The sequence below is a fragment of the Neofelis nebulosa genome, chromosome X (assembly GCF_028018385.1).
Source record: "Neofelis nebulosa isolate mNeoNeb1 chromosome X, mNeoNeb1.pri, whole genome shotgun sequence".
In the NCBI taxonomy this organism is placed as follows: domain Eukaryota; kingdom Metazoa; phylum Chordata; class Mammalia; order Carnivora; family Felidae; genus Neofelis; species Neofelis nebulosa.
In genome coordinates, this window is record NC_080800.1 from 127,759,289 (window position 1) to 127,776,658 (window position 17,370).

Sequence of the window (17,370 nt, forward strand, 5' to 3'; positions counted from 1 at the left end):
CCGATTCTGTGTCTCCCTCTCTCTCTGCCCCTCCCCCGTTCATGCTCTGTCTCTCTCTGTCCCAAAAATAAATTAAAAAAACGTTAAAGAGGCTTCATTACATAGACCATTGGCGATTGATTCAACCTGCAGCCCCTCTCCCCTCCCGAAAGGTGGGGGGACTGGGGGGTTGAGAGTTCCAACCCTTGAATCACACAGTTGGTTCCCCTGGCCACCAGACCCCATCCATAGGTTACTCAGGGCCTTTCCAAAAGTGACCTCATTAATGTGACAAGACACCTTTATCACTCTTATCACTTAGGAAATTCCAAGGGTTTTAGGAGCTCTGTGCCAGGAAAGGAGACAAAGACCAAATGTATATTTCTTATAAGTCACAATATCACAAGTACTAAATCACACTTTTTCACTTCACAGGTTTATTTTAGCAGCTCGGTTTTATTACATTCTACGTATTTAATATATTTATATTTCTATCCATTCTGCATAGATGGCATATTCATTAACTTTTATAGTTGACTTTTTCATTTGGTATTTGCTGCTACCTGGCCTGAAGAATCAGGAAGACAAATACAACTCGCTTGGTGGAAACATGGTGCAGCATTTCACTTGTCAGCAGAACTCTACTTTGCTGTAGGCTTCAGTGTCAGCTTTTCTTCCTCCTCATTTTCAAATCCCGAACAGACGAGAGATCTTCCCTTAGGATATCGAGCACAACACTTCCGCAGTTCTTGGATGACAGCCTGACACTTAGATTCCATGTAGTTGTTGGCTGCAAAACAGACACGCAGACCCTAGTCATGATCTCACAGAGCTAAGGCCCGGGGAGGTTCAGATCAGTGCCTCCCACTCCTTTTAACTTTCTTGTATCTCCAGACGTGGAAGAAAGAGGATGTACCCAGGTCCACTTAATTCTTTCTGATGTAGAGACCAATCAACAGGCTAATTACAAATAAAAGCACGATTTACAAAGTGGTTGAAGGAACTTTATATATCATTTCCTTTTCTTTAAAATTCATTTAATAGCTTATGTGCCCTCTTCTAGAACACCGGCGGCTGCAGAATCTCCGCAAGCTCAGAATGGTTCTTAAACTTTTCAAGGGTTGTAAACCCACCCCACGTACCCACCCACACCCTATACAACAAAGACCTTCTGGCCTGCAAAGCCTAAAATATTTACTGTTTGGCCCTTTACAGAAAATATGTGAAGACCCCTACTATACATAGACCCTATGTCAAGGAGAACTTGACCTAAAGGTTCTAGGTCAGCTGCACTTGATCTGAATCCTCTGCTGCTAAAATGGGGTGCATGGGAGTTAGTCCAGGATTAAAAAAAGAAAACAATTCATGCTGAGTGGTTGAGTCCAGACTTGGAGCCAGACCAAAGAGGTTCAAATCCTCACTGTGCCCCTTATAGTAGTGTGACCCTGGACAAGTTATATAACTTCTGTGTCAATTTCCCCATCTATAAAATGGGGGTCAATAATAGCATCTACCTCATGGATGAAAGGATTCAATGACTTAATATGTTTAAAATCCTTATGGCTGTGCTTAATGCTAACTCTTAGCCCTCCCACCCTCACTCCTCCCACACTATAGCAAGGGAGTGTCTCTACCTTGATTCTTGTTCTTCCTTAGCCATAGGTTGCTAATTCAAATAAGGTAAGAATTTATTTGGGAGAAGGAATTGTGAAAAACAGTTTTTACTTTTTCTTAAGTTTGGAGGAAGTGAAGAGGATGAATAAAGTAGCATTATCATTATACATTAATATTTTAGATTAAAAGATATTTACGGGGGCGCCTGGGTGGCTCCGTCATTTGAGCACCCTGCTTCGGCTCAGGTCATGATCTCGCAGTTCATGGATTTGAGCCCTGCATCGGGCTCTGTGCTGACAGCTCAGAGTCTGCAGCCTGCTTCGGATTCTGTGTCCCTCTCTCTCTCTGACCCTCTCTCAAAAGTAAATAAACATTAAAAAGATTTATGAAATATTGCTTACATCATAAAACGAAGAGTCCAAGAATGAAAGGTAAGAGTCAAAGGAAATAAACAAGAGTTTTCTTTAGTGGTGAATCTCTGGGTAAATTTGTAACATGTTTCCTTCTGACCCTTCTACATTTTCATAGGCATCCATCTCCATTAGTTAAATAATGGGAAAAATTATCAAAAGTGTCAGTTTTGAAATTCAAAAAGCCTTGTAGCTTTTTCTATCTGTTCTTCTGCCAATAATCATTTGCTGATTAAAAAAAAAAAATCTTCTAGCATTTGGCCAAACTTTTTGGCCAATTTAAAACCAGGTTGGGGGAGAAAACCAAGTGGACAAATCACATCAAATATGCTTTACTTGAAATTTGCTTTTACCTTTAAGACTTAGTTGCTAACTTCAGCAGCCTAAATTCCAGTTGTTTTTTTCAACCCCCACTTCTAACCTGATTGCTTTTAAAAAGTGAGTTGTCAGCCACAATGAAGTATAACCAACACATTTAAAACTAGTCTTTTTAAAAAAGGACTTTGCTTGAGGAACCTGGGTCACTCAGTTGGTTAAGCGTCTGATTCTTGATTTTGGCTCAGGTCATGATCTCGTGGTTCATGAGTTCAAGCCCCTGTGTCGGGCTCTGCACTGACAGCACGGAGCCTGCTTGGGATTCTCTCTGACCCTCCTCCAGCTTATGCTCACTCTTTCTCTCAAAATAAACAAACAAACATAAAAAAAGGACTTTGCTCAGCTTAGTAACTCTCAACTCTGGCTGTACATTAAAATAACCTGGTTAGCTTTTTAGACTGATTCCTGCCCAGAACCCATCCTCAGGAAGTTCGATTTAATTGTTCTAGGCAAGTGTTTAAAGCTCTTCAGGTGATTCTAATGTACAACCAGGATTGCAAACAGCAAGCTTATATCACATCACTTTTTATTTTCTGCATCTTTGATGATACAATGAGGAAAATCTTCAGGATAATTACAGAAATATTACATTTGAGAGGAGTTAATATTGTCTGCTAATAAAAAGAAAAATTGGTCTCTTGTAGTTAATTCACAGGTAAAGTGGAAAAATATAAAAAAGCATTTCACATACTACCTTGTAAACATTTCTGTATTTCACAGGCTTGTTTCTGGCACGGATCCTTCTGCGGCATATCCAGAAAACTAAAATAAGAAAAATGATTTTTATTTTGTCTTTTATCCATAAAGACTTTAAAGCCCTTATAGATGGAATTTTCTTCTGAGACAACTAGGTATGCTAGAAAACATTTGCACTAAAAAATACTCTTCCCATTCATAGGATGAATCAAGTGTATTTTTATAATATCCATTTCATTCAATTTGGAAGCTATGAGTAGCTTTACATGAAAAAAGAACCCTTGAATTCAATCAACTCATCTTGAATACTGTAAACCAATGTTGGGCTAGAGGAGCCCACTGCTCAGATCTATCATTCACAGAACCACTCTTGGTAAGTCATTAAACTCCTTGCAATTTTTCCGTATAATTCATGTGTAAATTGGGGACCATTCCTACCCAACTCCAAGCATTAATGGAAGGACTAAGTGTGATAAAATATATAAAGTACACACAATAGTGCCTGGAAGGAAGGCAGTAAGGACTCAATACATGGTAGCCGTGATTCCCAAGATGTAAAAAGTAAAAACCTTACTTTTAATGTACATAAACAGTTATGACTACTTTAGCTCAGGAAATTATCAGGTAGTAAATGCTTTCCTAGGAATCAGCAATATTTGGTGCTATTATTACTTCCTGAGAAAGGTGCTAGGTAAGCAGCTAAAATATTTTTTGGAGCTCTTACAGAAACCAACTTATTTAAAATATCTATAACCAGAGAACGAATTTAAGTGCCCATGATTTTGATCGGCAACTTCTAATAATTTGAAGGCACAACTGCAGAAAGGAAAAAGGCCCAGGAGCCTTGGTAGCTAATTTCATTAATTGAAACGACCTCCTTTTGTTTCAGAGCCCCCTAAATTCTCAGTAGATCCAAGTTAGGTCAGTACTGGGATGGGAAACACCGGAGCAAAACCTCGGATATTTACAGGACGGGAGAAGGAAAGGCAGGTGAATTGCTGCAGGGCAAATAAGCGACAAATAGATGTTGATGCTGCTAGCAGCTGCTCTCTTCTCTCTAAATCAGTACCAAGTCCTTGGCGGTCAGGTGCTGACTTTTGTGGGACTCATCAGATCCCAGTTCCAGCTGATGATGTCCATGAAAGGTTCCATGGCAATTTCCAAAGGAGTCGACTTCAAGTTACGTGTCCTGACTAAGTGCTTTTGTTGACTTGCTTTCTGCCTGTGTAACCCCCTCTCTGCAGTTCCACTTGTGCTGTTGGTCATGACCCTTCCTACGCTTCTGCGTTCTTGAGCAGTTGTTCAACCCACTCCCTCCCCCCAGGCCCACAGGTGGGTGCACTGCAGTGGTGGATGAAGTGATTGCCATGTACTGAACAGAACAGAGGAGCATATCTTCCTAGAATCCCAGCACCTGGAAAAAAAATAGATCATTAAAATCACCACAGCCAAAGAGAGTGAAAAAGAAGGGACAACGGGGGATAAATAGAAATACATACCAGGTTAATCATCAGGCAAAAGCTTAAGCAACAGCTCCTGTACTCCCCTGACCTGTCAGAAAAAGAAAAGTTTATAGAGTACTCCGTTGTAAGAGCCCCAGTACAATGGAAAATGATTAAGCAACATGGGTACCATTAAATGATGCTGGATCTGCCACAAGCGAGAGTTGTTATCCATGTAGCGCTCCTCAGGGTAGAGTTGCCACATGAGAGGTAGCTGGGAGGTAAGAAGGTGACTCGGCCTAGCTGCGTCACCTAAGGGAACCTGAACTTGCTGGACTCGTGCCCTTAGGAAACTCGTCTCCTAATGGAAAAAAAATGATCAAAAATAAAAGCAAACGTTTCAGGATACTGAGACTGGCTAGAAACCAAGTTGCTTCAAAGCAAAATCGATAAAAAATAAGCAAAATACAAACACTTACCTCTTCCACGACGGCCACCCACGTGCGCTGGTATTCGTCGCGGTAGATACCCTCTTGGTGAACCCAGAGGTGATCGGGTGGAGCCCCTGCATCCTCTCCTGCCATTCTGGGCTTTGGGTTCCAATTCTAGCCCTGCTTTTCTCCACCTAAGCCTGCAGCACCCGCGCACAGGACACAGGTGTGACTTTTTGGGTTTGAATGAACTCGCCAGTGAGCAAGGTGACCCGGTACTAGCAACACCAACCAGAACCAAAACTCATACACGTCTACTTGCACAGCCTAAATAGAGCCGAGGCCATCTGAAGCTGCCTGCAGGACACTGAAGTGACGCTCAGCAGTGTCTTGGGTAATGCTAACTGTTGACTGCGAAGCACGCAGCTCCTCAGGAAGCCAGGCAGTGGTCTCCCAATCTTTGCATTTACAAAGCAGCATCTGACCAAGTGTGGTTAGCAACGGAGTGTGCACAGCAGGGTGCTAAGGGCACTCAATTGGGCAAGAAAGCAGTATAACAACGGACCTGGGTGTGCCGTATCTCCCAGGTAAAAGTCCCTTCCAAACAGCTCCATTTTTAAAAGATTGTGAAGGCTGAATTATGTACGTTGCTAAATTGAAATTAAAAGTTTGTTTTAAGACAAACGACCTATTTGTCAGCTTACTTAGAAAGGTTACTTATGTCAGTTGGGCATTTCCAGAAGGGGGTTTTCATGTTAGGAAAAATATTTAAGATAGCTTCATGGAATTCTAAAGCTGCAAAACACCTTGGCGATCATGGTGATTTGAGGCTGAGAGCAAATGATAGTTATCCATCTAGGTCCTTGTTTCATTTTAATAATGCTTCAGGATGTCACAGGAGCCCATTTCTCCATAGAGGTGTGCATTTAAATTCTGATTTCCCAAGTCAGAGGGCCAGAAAAACCCCTCTGCTTTTTGGTGTAAAGGAAGCAAAGGTACTGGGCAAAATCCTTCCATCACACAGATTAGGCTCTAACCCCATAAGGATCTCTTTGTACCTGGCTTCTACTGTCACGGCACAATTTCACTGTATTTCTACCTCTGACAGCACAGATACAGCATTGGGGGATCTGCCCCCACAAAACAAAGGCCTCCTGTTCCCCTTGGGTGGCCTTTAGGTAGAAGAGGAGCTGCCACACACCTTTGGAGGTTGTTAAGCCATTAAACTGAGATTGTCCACAGCAAATGAGATGCCAGAACAGAGGATGATGCAGCCCAGGAAAAAGCTAGAAAGAACTAACTGAGCTAAACCAAATCCTCTTTTCAAGGACAACAATCTGAGTCTGATTTTTCCCCCCTTAACAACTGTTAGTTCACCATCCCTAAAAGTAGAAAATATCTTTTATAGAGTTAGGAAATGGTCTTATCTCAGTGGTTAATTTCAGAGCATTATGGTTGCTTCAGCCATTGTATCCTGAATGGAGGTGACTCTGAGCCCATCCTAAGCTTCTAGGCCTCTCTCCTTCCAAACTCACCTAAAGTGGAACCCCTTCCCCTTTGCCAAATCCCAGTTTCTCTCAGTTATCTTGGACTTCTTCATCTTGTTCAGTTGCTACATCCTATCTGTCACCAATTCTAGGAAGCACCACTACCACTGTATTTGAGACTAATTTCCCCCTAAATACTAGGCTCATTACTAGCTCCAAAGGTTTGCTCTTGCTTTCTCCTTGCCTAAAATGCTTCCACAGGCCATTTTCTGTATGCCTTTTAGGACCACTGCAGCATTTATGTCTAAGCTCTTACTCATATTTTGGCCTCTAATTTAAATTGCCTTGCACATTTGCTTTGCTTATTTCACAAGTCCTGTCTCCCTTCAAAGACCATATTATAAGCTCTTTGATTCACAGGAATGATACACTACTGAGCACCCCAAGTCTCAAATACTAGTCAGTGTCCTTGTGAGTAGGTGGACATATATGCTGACAAGGGAAATGGATAAATATCACATATACAAGAGTAGAGACTGATTCTCTAGGTGTACTATATGACTACATATTTTTTGAAAGCTATTTTTTTTTCCATTTAGTAGACACAATCATTCTGCCTCTCCTCTTCCCAAGGGCTTTTGGAAAAGAGAGATAGTAAATACGAATGTTAAAATAAAGTATATTAATGTCTGGATTTTGAGTACAAAAGAAGTGTGGCCATTTAATAAAAAATAGAAACCAAGTGTTAAGGGTTTCAGTATCGTTTCAAGTTCACAGATAGATTCACTCACAGACAACCATCAATATCCTGACATTTAAACTTGTCTTGGATGAAAAGTAAAATCTTAGTGGTTATGCTGACATTAAAAGGGAATGATTCCAGTGGTATAGAGGGCAAACAAATTGGAGATGATAGTGTGAGTTACTATGAATCACTACAAAGAGGCCCATGAGTCACTACAAAATATTCTCAGAAGAAAGGCAGTGTGATGTGCTGCTGTGACCTAAAGACCAACATGCTGGGCATCAGCAGCATGAGCCTGGGAACAAACCCCAGCACATGACCCTGGACTTGTGTGTGCTACCACTTAGACACAGCATGAAGGCCCAGTGAAAGGCAAGGGCAGTGGCCAAGGGACTGAGAAACTGCCATGTGAGCTCAAAGCACAACATCCTTACCGAAGCAGAAAGTGACTGGGAAAGCGTGAGATCAAAGACCACAAAATACCAGGTTGTAGGAATTGAGCACCATCTCTCTAAAATATCCTTCCTGGAACACTCTTCCCTACCTGTCTCTTTGGTCAAATAAGTTTGGGAATCTATAGTCATAAAAGCTGTGGCAAGTTACACAGTAAGGCGACTTTATTTTGTTTACCATTTCCCGAATTTATTTGACTAGAGAACATTTTTCTGCACATGAACCTTGTTCACAAACTTCAGAACTCCTTAAACTACTATGAATCTCCTAAATACTCAAGATAAACTGAGGTACACGGTGCAATGTAATACACAGAACATAAACTTGTGCAAATTGAAATGGATTCAAACAGTGCTTATATTAGGTTTATCATCTGTTAAGGTACTAATACAGATTGTCCCCATGGGGGTGACCTTGTGTTATGGTCAGAGACCAGAGTGGCCTACATGGACTATTTACTAGTATGGCATTTCGTAAGTTATGTTTTGAATGGATGATATATAACATAGGAGGGCTTTCGTAAGGAGTATAATTCCATTTACAGGTGTTTGGACAATTTTTAAGTATTAATTACTTGAAGAAACTTTACTTGAAGTGAATTAATCACCGGATTTAATTACAATGGGTGAAGTTACTCAGAACGTGTTCACTAGAGTTAGTCTGGCCTGGGTATGAATCCTGATTTTATCAGTGACTAGCTTTGTGACTAGACAAATTAACCTGTCTAGAGTTCAGTTTTTTGAGGTGTAAAATGAGAAACAAAGAACGTATTGATCATAATCGTCAGCAGTTATTTACCACTTCTTGTATGTTTTATATGTGTATATATACATATTATATATATTATATATATATATATATATAATATATATATAGGAAGTTGTGGACTGATTCTAATTGGAGCAGTTTCCATACAAAGGTATATCAAGGCTTAGTAGAGTGTCTAGGACATAAGTTTGCTGTAAATGTTAAGTTTTTTTTCTACTGCAATTAAAGATTTAGAAATGTGCAATGCAGCGGCGAGTATTATGAAAGTCAGAGAATATCATTCTCGAATTTGAGAGTAACTGAGAGCAACGACAAAGGAAGGGGTGTTTTTTGTCTTGAAGGTATCTAAAGGTACTTTATAAAGTCAGAATATTCCATTGCTGAACATAATAATGAGAAGAATGGCCATCCTTGTCCTATTACAGCAGGGCATATTCGCCATGAACAGTATCTGGAAATAATATATGGTGTAAACTTGACACTTTAGAGACAAAATGTAGATGGGTCCAATGTAATCGCACACTTGAAGTTTTGTCCCATATTCATGAGTATCAGAATGAATCATGGACACAGGTGCCATGTGAACCTTAAGCATTAGGTCAAAATGGAGGTTGGTGGCATATATGTGACAGATAATCCCAGTGGATGTGGGCCCTATCTGTGGTGGGGAGAGCTGGGTTGGAACTGACTTCGGAGAAAAGAGCAAAGCATCAACACCTCTTCAAGTGGAACGTTGGGAATGTTCCCTTTCCAGTACTGCCATGTCTGCCTGCCTTCAACACTACACAGGGAATCGAGAAGCAGATCAAAGAAACATAAACACTGATGGGCTGTGGAGGCGGCAAGGCATAGATTTTCCTTTGCTTTAGAATGGTTCCTCACATCCACGTGTCATTCCTAAGCTTGGGAGTGGAAAGAGCTGTACTTTTACCCGTGGCACGTTTGCCATTCCTGAAAAGAAAAGGACTTTTACGTACAGTTTCACCATATCTGATATCATCAGGACAAGGAGAGAGCTGAGGACACTTGTAGTGTGGATATGGACTGCGATACATCCGACCTTCGGTGAAAGCTCACGTCCCCCATTCCCGTCCCTGTATCAAACAAGCAGGTACCTAAAAGCCAAGCTTCAGAGTGATACTTTTTCCGATACAGTATAGCACTGTTTCTGGAAGAGGTTACTCACATGAATATAATGTTTCTTGGGCTACTTAATCCGCCTCAGGAGCCGCGAGGCTAAAACTTCCAGGTCCCCCGCCCTGGGCCACTCAAGGCAGGATCGGGACGTGAGCCTGGGGCGGGCCGAGGTCACCCGAACCGAAGTTAGGAGGCGAGGGCCGGCAACCGGAAGTGCTCCGGGGAGAGTTGTACGAGATTCGGGGCCGTAACTTGGAAGCAAACCGAAATAAAATAAAACCTGAACTGTCTTAGGACCCAATTTCAACCGAGCGTCCCCCGGACTCAGGAGGCCGGCGCGCGCGGCGAGGCCGCCTTAAAGGGCTGTCCCCGGAGCGTGTAGGCCGCGTACGGCTCTCTTCGGCGGGCGGGCAAAATGGGCGCGGGCGCTCGACAGGCGCCGGCCCGGCCGCCCGGGCGCCGCTCACAGACCACGTCCGCCCGCGGCCCTCGAGCGCCGCCTCCCTGCCGACCCCGCCACCCGGCCTGACGCCCCGACCGCGGCCGGCTACCGCCCCCCGCCCGACGGCCACGCCCGCCCCGACCGGCGCGGGCGTCTCCCAGGTGCCGCCGGGCCGGCCCCGCCCGGCCCCCGCGCCCCGAGCCCCGCCTCCGCGCGCCCGCCTCGCGCCCCGCCCCCACCACCCCGCCCCGCCCCGCCCCGCCCGCGCTCCTCAAGCCCCGCCCCCGCGGAACCCGCGCTCCGGAGCACCCGGTTGGCCAGGCCCGAGTGGGCCCGAGGCGGACGTGAGCGCGGCCGGACCAAGATGGCGGTGCAGGTGGTACAGGCGGTGCAGGCGGTTCATCTGGAGTCGGATGCTTTCCTGGTTTGTCTCAACCATGCTCTGAGCACAGAGAAGGAGGAGGTGATGGGGCTGTGCATAGGGGAGGTGAGTAGCGCAGTTAGCCTGGCCGGAACCCTGCTGAGCAGTCCCAGTGCGGCCCCGGGGTGGGTGCCGGCAGCGCCCGGGACTGCGGGGGCCACAGGCACCCCGGACTAAGATCCTTGGACTGATCCTCCGGATGGTCCCGGAGTGAGGACTCCGTTTCCTTTGTGTCTTCACGCTTCTTTGGCTTCCCGCAACCCCCCAGCGACCTGCATAAGCCTCCGGGTGGGCCTTGTAGTTTCCCTTCTAGTCTGTGCTTTTTTTACATCTGGATTTACCACCCCATTGACCAAAACCGCAAGTCAGGCCATAAAGACATTAGAGCATAACGAGGACAGCACCGTATTACAAAGCAACCAACCACGATCAGTACCCCTTCTCTCGCATCCAGTCTTCTTTCTGGAAAGCCTTCTAACTGTATTTAGACAACCACAGAGAGAAGACGGTTGCAAAGACGCAAAGGTTTCCGCTGGCTTAAGTGTTGCACAGGGACTAAAGAGGATGAGGAAATACAGCTTAGTTGTTTACAATCCAAAAATAAGAATTCTCCAGTTGTTCATGCCTCCCTACAGAAACACGTGACCCAATTTTCATATAATCTGCATCCATGTACATCAAACTAGTGATCAATAATGTTTTCTGCTTTCTCCCCACTCTAGTTGAATGATGACACAAGGTAAGATTATATTTCTTTACTGATACCTTTTGACCTATGTTATTCTTAACTGAAACATTACAAGTTTTGCAATATTGTATACGATTTGTATTTTAACTTACCATTATGAGTCTGGAGCCCCCCTACTGATACACTTTGAATTTCACTCCAACCCTGAATGTTGGTTTCCACCTTACTTCCTAGTACGAGTGCTGTCGGTTTATATACATATGACCTTATGTGAAAAATGTGGGTGGGAATACCAACACGATAACTGAACCTGTGAAAACTCTTACAATTGTTCACTGATACGGTGCTCCTACCTTCTTTTTCCTTGATTGATATATTTTACATTCTCTGCCCCCTGAAACAACAATGAAATACAGGTAATTTTCTTTCTGGCATGTGATATGCAGTATTGAAAGACATTTCCCCTTATTAACCCATTCCTTCCTTTTTAAATGGTCAATGGCTTTCTGCTTCCCCTTACAGCACCCTTCAGTGATCTCAGAAATACCCAGTAGCTTGAATGCGTCACTTGGCAAAAGCTTTGGGTTACCTTTATTTCAGTTTCAAACAGTAGCAAGCCCACCTCCTCAATACCCAGGATTCTATGCATTTGGCTTTGCCAGTGAACACACTATACACTTAGCCACTCTTCCTTTGTCTCTGATCAAGTTTTCATTGCAAAAACTGCTAAACCTGTTACTTTGCTTTAATACCTTTTTATATTACAAACCTCAGTTCCCCCTTTTTTTTTTCTAATTTATTCCCAAAAGGAGTGACTTCAAATTTACATATACCGGAACTGAATTGCGCACAGTTCCTGAAAAGGTATGTGTGCTAGAATTTTGCATGATGGAAACTTGCCATTGGGAAGGGATTTCTGTCCTCACATGGATGATCTCAGCCAGGGATTAATCTGGTTTGTGCAGGCCCACATTTTTGGCTGGGTACACTGTTCTCTCTAGTAAAATCAGCTGAAGAGTCTACTCACTAAGAATGGACCTAATTTTCTACTCCTTGTAGCAAATTCAGATCAGTACTCACTCTCAGCTCTCCTCCTTGCTGTCATCTGTCTGCCTGTTTTCTGGCCCCTCTCCCACCCTCCTTGAGACATCTCACTGGTACACTGCCTTGAGATCTGGTTCACATCACTGTTGTCATCTCCTTATCCCAAATCCCAGTACCTACTCGGGCAGCCCCTCTCTTACAAGCTAATTATTCATAGTTCATAATTGATAGTCTACCTTGACTCTTCTCCTGTCTACAATTCTGCCTCACCTTTTCTGACACGTTCTAGCTTTCACAATCTGGTATAATGCTTCTCAAGCTAATTCTGATATAGGGCCATTTCATTCATTTTCCAGTATGTTGCAAACCAATGCCTTTGAAAAATACAATAAAAGTCAATTATGCCTTCCTACCAAGCACATGACAGACATGATAAAAACCATCAGGCAACAACTCCATCTACTTATTACCCCTATATCCAAACTTTTCCATGTTGACCACTCTGCCTCCTTTCTTACAGATTCTTCACAGACCTTGCTTATCAAATATCCTCTCTTCTGAGTCTTCAACCTTTTCCTGTCATCTGGCTTTTTACCCTTTTGGATACGAATGTGCTTAAATTACTCTCATTTTCAGAAACAACAGAAAAATAACTTTTTAATCCCACATATTCCTGTAGTCACTACTCTTTTTTTTTTTTTTCAACGTTTTTTATTTAGTTTTTGGGACAGAGAGAGACAGAGCATGAACGGGGGAGGGGCAGAGAGAGAGGGAGACACAGAATCGGAAACAGGCTCCAGGCTCCGAGCCATCAGCCCAGAGCCTGACGCGGGGCTCGAACTCACGGACCGCGAGATCGTGACCTGGCTGAAGTCGGACGCTTAACCGACTGCGCCACCCAGGCGCCCCAAATGTTTATTTATTTTTGAGACAGAGAGAGACAGAGCATGAGTAGGGGAGGGGCAGAGAGAATGGGAGACACAGAATCCGAAGCAGGCTCCAGGCTCCCAGCTGTCAGCACAGAGCCCAATGCGGGGCTCAAACTTGTCAACTGCGAGATCATGACCTGAGCCGAAGTCAGACACTCAACCGACTGCGCCACCCAGGCGCCCCTGTAGTCACTACTCTTATATCCTTCTCTGAATAGTCAGACTTCTTAAAAGGGTAGACTATAATCATGATTATTTCTTTACCTTCTCCAGTCACACACACCAAGGTCTGGTTTCCAATTCTGTCTCGCCAGCCACCTCACCATTGCTACTATATCAGGTGATGACATCTTGGGGCTTATCTTCATCTTTCTCCTTGAAACTCTCATAGGGTTTTTTGTTTGTTTTTGTTGTGTCTCTCTTTGTAAATGGCAAGATTTCTTTCCTTCTGATGACTAATATTTCATTGTATACATATACACACCACATGTTCTTTATCTACTTGTCAGTCAGTGGACATTTGGGCTCTTTCCATAATTTGGCTATTGTTGATAATGCTGCTATAAACATCAGGGTGCATGTATCACTGGGAGAATTATTAAGTTAATAAATGGAAAGCATTTTTCCAAGTGCCGGACACATGGAAATATTGTGCCATTCTGATTGCTGTTGTTAATATCCAGTCCTAGCTTTCCATTTATTAACTTAATAATTCCCCCAGTGATACATGCACCCTACTGCTTATTTCAAGTTTAGGTCAACACAGGCATGTTAAATTAACATGTTCAAAACTGAACCTTCGTCTTCTTCAATCCCACTCCTCCAACATTTGTCATGCCACAGTAGTTCCCAAGCCTGGGGGCACCTTGGAATTACCCTGTAACCTTTACAAAATTCTGATGCCAACTTCCTTGGTCTGGGGGTGAGACCTAGGCAGCAGGAGTTTGAAAAACTCCCCAGGTGATTCTAATGTGCAGCCCTGTTTGGAAACCTTGTTGCCATTCAGAACCGTAAATTGCCCTCATGTTGTTTCCAATGCTTCATCCCAGCTGTTTCTACCTTACTGGAGGTCCTTATTGCTTCTTTTCTTGAATATTTGCTAGCCTCTCCACAGTCTCCTTGCCAGATTTTCCCCAAGGAAGGCTGGGAAAGCCATATTTTGCTGGCCTTTGTTCTATATGAAGATAGAGGAGCAAAAGGAACTTTTGAGACTGAAAAGGTATAGAGGCCAGTCTAGCTAAGCTAGAATATCTTATTTCTTATGTGACTGTCACTGTAACAGGCTTCCTCAAGCCCTTCAGCTACCTGTGGCTTTCAGGGACATCTATCAGACCTTAGTTGCCTTTATTTATGCTTATTTTGTTTTTCATCTGTTCCTGGGCTGGTCTTGCCATCCTGAACTTCATTTGCTCATTCCTCTAGGCACTGAAACCCTCTCAGCCTATAGAGACAGAAAAAAGTCACCCTGTGCCTCAACTCCTATTAAAATACATTCCTAATCTTAATGGTGTAATTTTATTTTTCAAGAGTCCATGTCCTCATCTGGAATTCTGTGTCAATTTGTACTGGCCAAATAGATGTTAAGCTTCATGAGTTCAGTGACCTTATCTTTTTAGTAGATGTTGGCATGGCATATCTTTTTCCATCCCTTTATTTTTGGTCTTTTTGTGTACTGACATGTAAAGTGTGTTTCTTGGAGCTCTTGGGTGGCTCACTTGGTTAAGGGTCCAACTTCAGCTCAGGTTATCATCTCACAGTTTGTGGGTTCGAGCCCCATGTCAAGCTCTGTACTGACAGCTCGGAGCCTGGAGCCTGCTTCAGATTCTGCATCTCCCTCTCTCTCTGCCCCTCCCCTGCTCATGCTCTGTCTCTCTCTCTCAAAGAATAAATAAACATTAAAATAAAGAACCTCCTTTCCGATTTCACTCTTATCCCTGCAACATCTGCAAGTGTCACACCCATCTTTTCCCATGAAACTCTTGAACCATTTCATTCTTCTGCTTTTCACTCCTCTGCTCCCTCTGCCCACACTGTTCCTTGCCTTTATTTACGTCCTCCCCTGCTACATCGGCTTATCTTCCTTCCTTCCTTCATGATCCTTTCTAAGCTTAGATCTGCTTTCTGTGTTCCACTGAGTTTCAACCTTGAAATTTTAGAGTTAAACTTGACAACTTCCTTTCCTCTATCATCCATGGGCCACTAAGCTAACAAATCTTGTGGATTCTTCCTTCTTAATGAATCTCAAATCTGTTTCTTCCATGTCTGCTATGTACTTAGTCCAGTATTTTATCATTATCCCACATTCAGACTCTTTGAAACAATATTCTTCTGGCTCATCTTGCAGATCATGGTATTTGAGGCCCTGTATAGTTTTACTCTAACTTTTCTTAGCCTTACTATCATTCCACCTCAAGTTCTGTTTAAACCAGTTGGCCAACTTGTCTCCCAAACATTTCACTCATATCCATTTGGCATCTAGAGAAGTTCTGTACACACCCACGCACACATATATGCATGCATGCACATACACACACACATACACACACACGCACACTACACTCAGAGCAGTTGGGAAATTGTACACTTGTCAGCCTATGAAGACTTTTCTAATCTAAGTGACTCCATTCCTCTGCTCTTGTATTGATTTACTACATTACTTCATTATAGTTTCTGGTATGATACTTGCTGCTTAACCAAATTGTTAGCATTTTGAACACTTGGATTGTCTGCACTCTGACTGTATCCTTTTCTGTGAGAGTAACTCACACATCATTGTAAATCAAATGATTATTACTGGATCATTCAAAAAGCTCTTCCTTCATTCAAATATTAGCCTTTATATTTTGTTTTGAAATGCATATATCAAGGTTGGATGTCTTTTATTTGACATATTCTCTTATTTATGATAAAAAATTGCAGTTTTCTAAATAGAATTTTTAACCTAATCATGTAATTCAATGCAATTGTATAATTGCAGGGAAACATGTTACTGCAGAGACAGAAGTAAATATTTCTATGGATTTTCCTCCAGGTTGACACCGTCAGAATTGTTCACATTCATTCTGTCATCATCTTGCGACGTTCTGATAAGAGGAAGGATCGAGTGGAAATTTCTCCAGAGCAGCTGTCTGCAGCCTCAACAGAGGCAGAGATATCCTTACTGGTCATTAAGACGCTTTCATGCTTTTACAGGTCCTGGGACTTCCAGGCCAGGCTCCTCTGTCTCCTACCTAAGGAGATTTCACAGGTTTTCTTCCTGGTGACTCTCTCCCAGTTTGCATATTTACCTGTGAGAGCAAATTGCTTGCTTCATCAGAATTTCTTTCCATTTTTCCTTTTGAGTGGCTTTTATTGGAAAAATTAGAAATTTCTGACGTTCCTGCTCTTAAATGCCAGACAATCCCAGGGTCAAGTATTGTGACAGTGATCTCTGTGGGGCAGTTCCCTCCTCCTTCCTTTCATTCCCCCATTGCTCCTCTCCAGTCTGCTCTGCCCACCTCCCCTCACTCCAAGTTTTCCATGATTTAATTTCCAGGCCCTTGACTATCTTAGTCTCTATTCATTGGAGTTGAGGCTGCCTCTCAAAAAAAATGCATTGCTGAAAACTGAATGCAATATTCCATGCTAAATATAACCAAAAGTAATCAAATGGGAAATTTTCTTCCTATGGTCAGGACTTCATATGTCAGCTATAGCAACTTAAATTTGCATCAATGGCTTTTAGTAATTCATTGGGTTTTTTTTTTTATTAAATTTATGTTGTCAATTAAAAAGTAACTTTTAAAACTAGGTGGTTCATATGCATAGTATAAACTTTCAAAGGTACAAAAACGTGTGAAAAGTAAATATTTCTCTCCAATGTCTATGTCCCAGTACCCTCATGGTCTGTCCCTGGACATAACCAGGGTTATCATGTTTTCATGTATCCTTACAGGTAAATTCTGAGCATACAGAAACATACATGAATATTTTCTTTTTTTAAAAAAACTATTTAACACACACACACATATATATATATATATATAATTATATATAATAAATGTTATATATTATATATATATTATATACTATCTATAAATGGTAACATAATGATATATGTATATTATATATATATATATATATATATATATATATATGATAGCTCATGACATTGCCTAACAGCGTATCTAGACAATCGTTTACATCACTATATAGAGATACTTCATTCCGTTGTGTGCAAATTGTAGCCCCGGGTGACTTTTCTGGCCTCACACACATGTTTAGGCTCTCTGTAACCTGCTGGACAGCACTGTAACCTTGCACACACTGC

The 17,370-nt window shown here is 42.5% G+C and overlaps 3 protein-coding genes across 9 annotated transcripts in view; 1 reads left to right on the forward strand and 2 right to left on the reverse strand.

Moving 5' to 3' along the window:
* Positions 1–396: 396 nt before the first annotated feature.
* Positions 397–9,720, reverse strand: CMC4 (C-X9-C motif containing 4). 4 transcript variants are annotated; one of them, XM_058713297.1, is made up of 4 exons: positions 9,587–9,696; positions 9,378–9,494; positions 3,073–3,140; positions 397–769 (listed from the first exon to the last, which is right to left on the reverse strand). In XM_058713297.1, coding segments are annotated over exons 1-4 (336 nt in total). In that variant the 5' UTR covers positions 9,589–9,696; the 3' UTR covers positions 397–620. The 4 variants fall into 4 exon arrangements, with proteins under 4 accessions (XP_058569280.1, XP_058569281.1, XP_058569283.1 ...); XM_058713298.1 differs by lacking the exon at positions 9,378–9,494 and having other exon boundaries at positions 9,587–9,720; XM_058713300.1 differs by lacking the exons at positions 9,378–9,494; positions 9,587–9,696 and adding an exon at positions 4,144–4,254.
* Positions 4,350–9,699, reverse strand: MTCP1 (mature T cell proliferation 1). The gene is made up of 5 exons (XM_058713301.1): positions 9,587–9,699; positions 4,996–5,147; positions 4,707–4,877; positions 4,574–4,625; positions 4,350–4,488 (listed from the first exon to the last, which is right to left on the reverse strand). Exons 2-4 carry the CDS (start codon positions 5,098–5,100, stop codon positions 4,578–4,580), a joined length of 324 nt encoding a protein of 107 aa, XP_058569284.1. The 5' UTR covers positions 5,101–5,147; positions 9,587–9,699; the 3' UTR covers positions 4,350–4,488; positions 4,574–4,577.
* Positions 9,721–10,271: 551 nt separating the features above from the next.
* BRCC3 (BRCA1/BRCA2-containing complex subunit 3) overlaps positions 10,272–17,370 on the forward strand; it is a 63,364-nt gene continuing 56,265 nt past the window's right edge. Inside the window, exons 1-4 of one of the 4 annotated variants that reach the window (XM_058713289.1) lie at positions 10,274–10,466; positions 11,123–11,139; positions 11,898–11,952; positions 16,093–16,212. In XM_058713289.1, the coding sequence (XP_058569272.1) occupies positions 10,344–10,466; positions 11,123–11,139; positions 11,898–11,952; positions 16,093–16,212 (315 nt within the window). In that variant the 5' untranslated portion in view covers positions 10,274–10,343. Of the gene's footprint in view, positions 10,467–11,122; positions 11,140–11,897; positions 11,953–16,092; positions 16,213–17,370 lie in introns of all 4 variants that reach the window. The other 3 variants (XM_058713292.1, XM_058713290.1, XM_058713291.1) reach the window with 3 other exon arrangements.

Bases quoted from the DNA above. Each gene is read 5' to 3' on its own strand.
- MTCP1 (XM_058713301.1), bottom strand. From the start codon at position 5,100: ATGGCAGGAGAGGATGCAGGGGCTCCACCCGATCACCTCTGGGTTCAC. The intron at 4,878-4,995 runs GTAAGTGTTTGT...TTTTTCCATTAG, and splicing joins GGGTGGCCGTCGTGGAAGAG to GAGACGAGTTTCCTAAGGGC. The intron at 4,626-4,706 runs GTACCCATGTTG...TTTTTCTGACAG, and splicing joins AGATCCAGCATCATTTAATG to GTCAGGGGAGTACAGGAGCT.
- CMC4 (XM_058713297.1), bottom strand. The intron at 3,141-9,377 runs GTACGTAAAAGT...TTCTTATTTTAG, and splicing joins ATATCAGATATGGTGAAACT to TTTTCTGGATATGCCGCAGA. The intron at 770-3,072 runs GTAGTATGTGAA...TCTGTTTTGCAG, and splicing joins AATACAGAAATGTTTACAAG to CCAACAACTACATGGAATCT.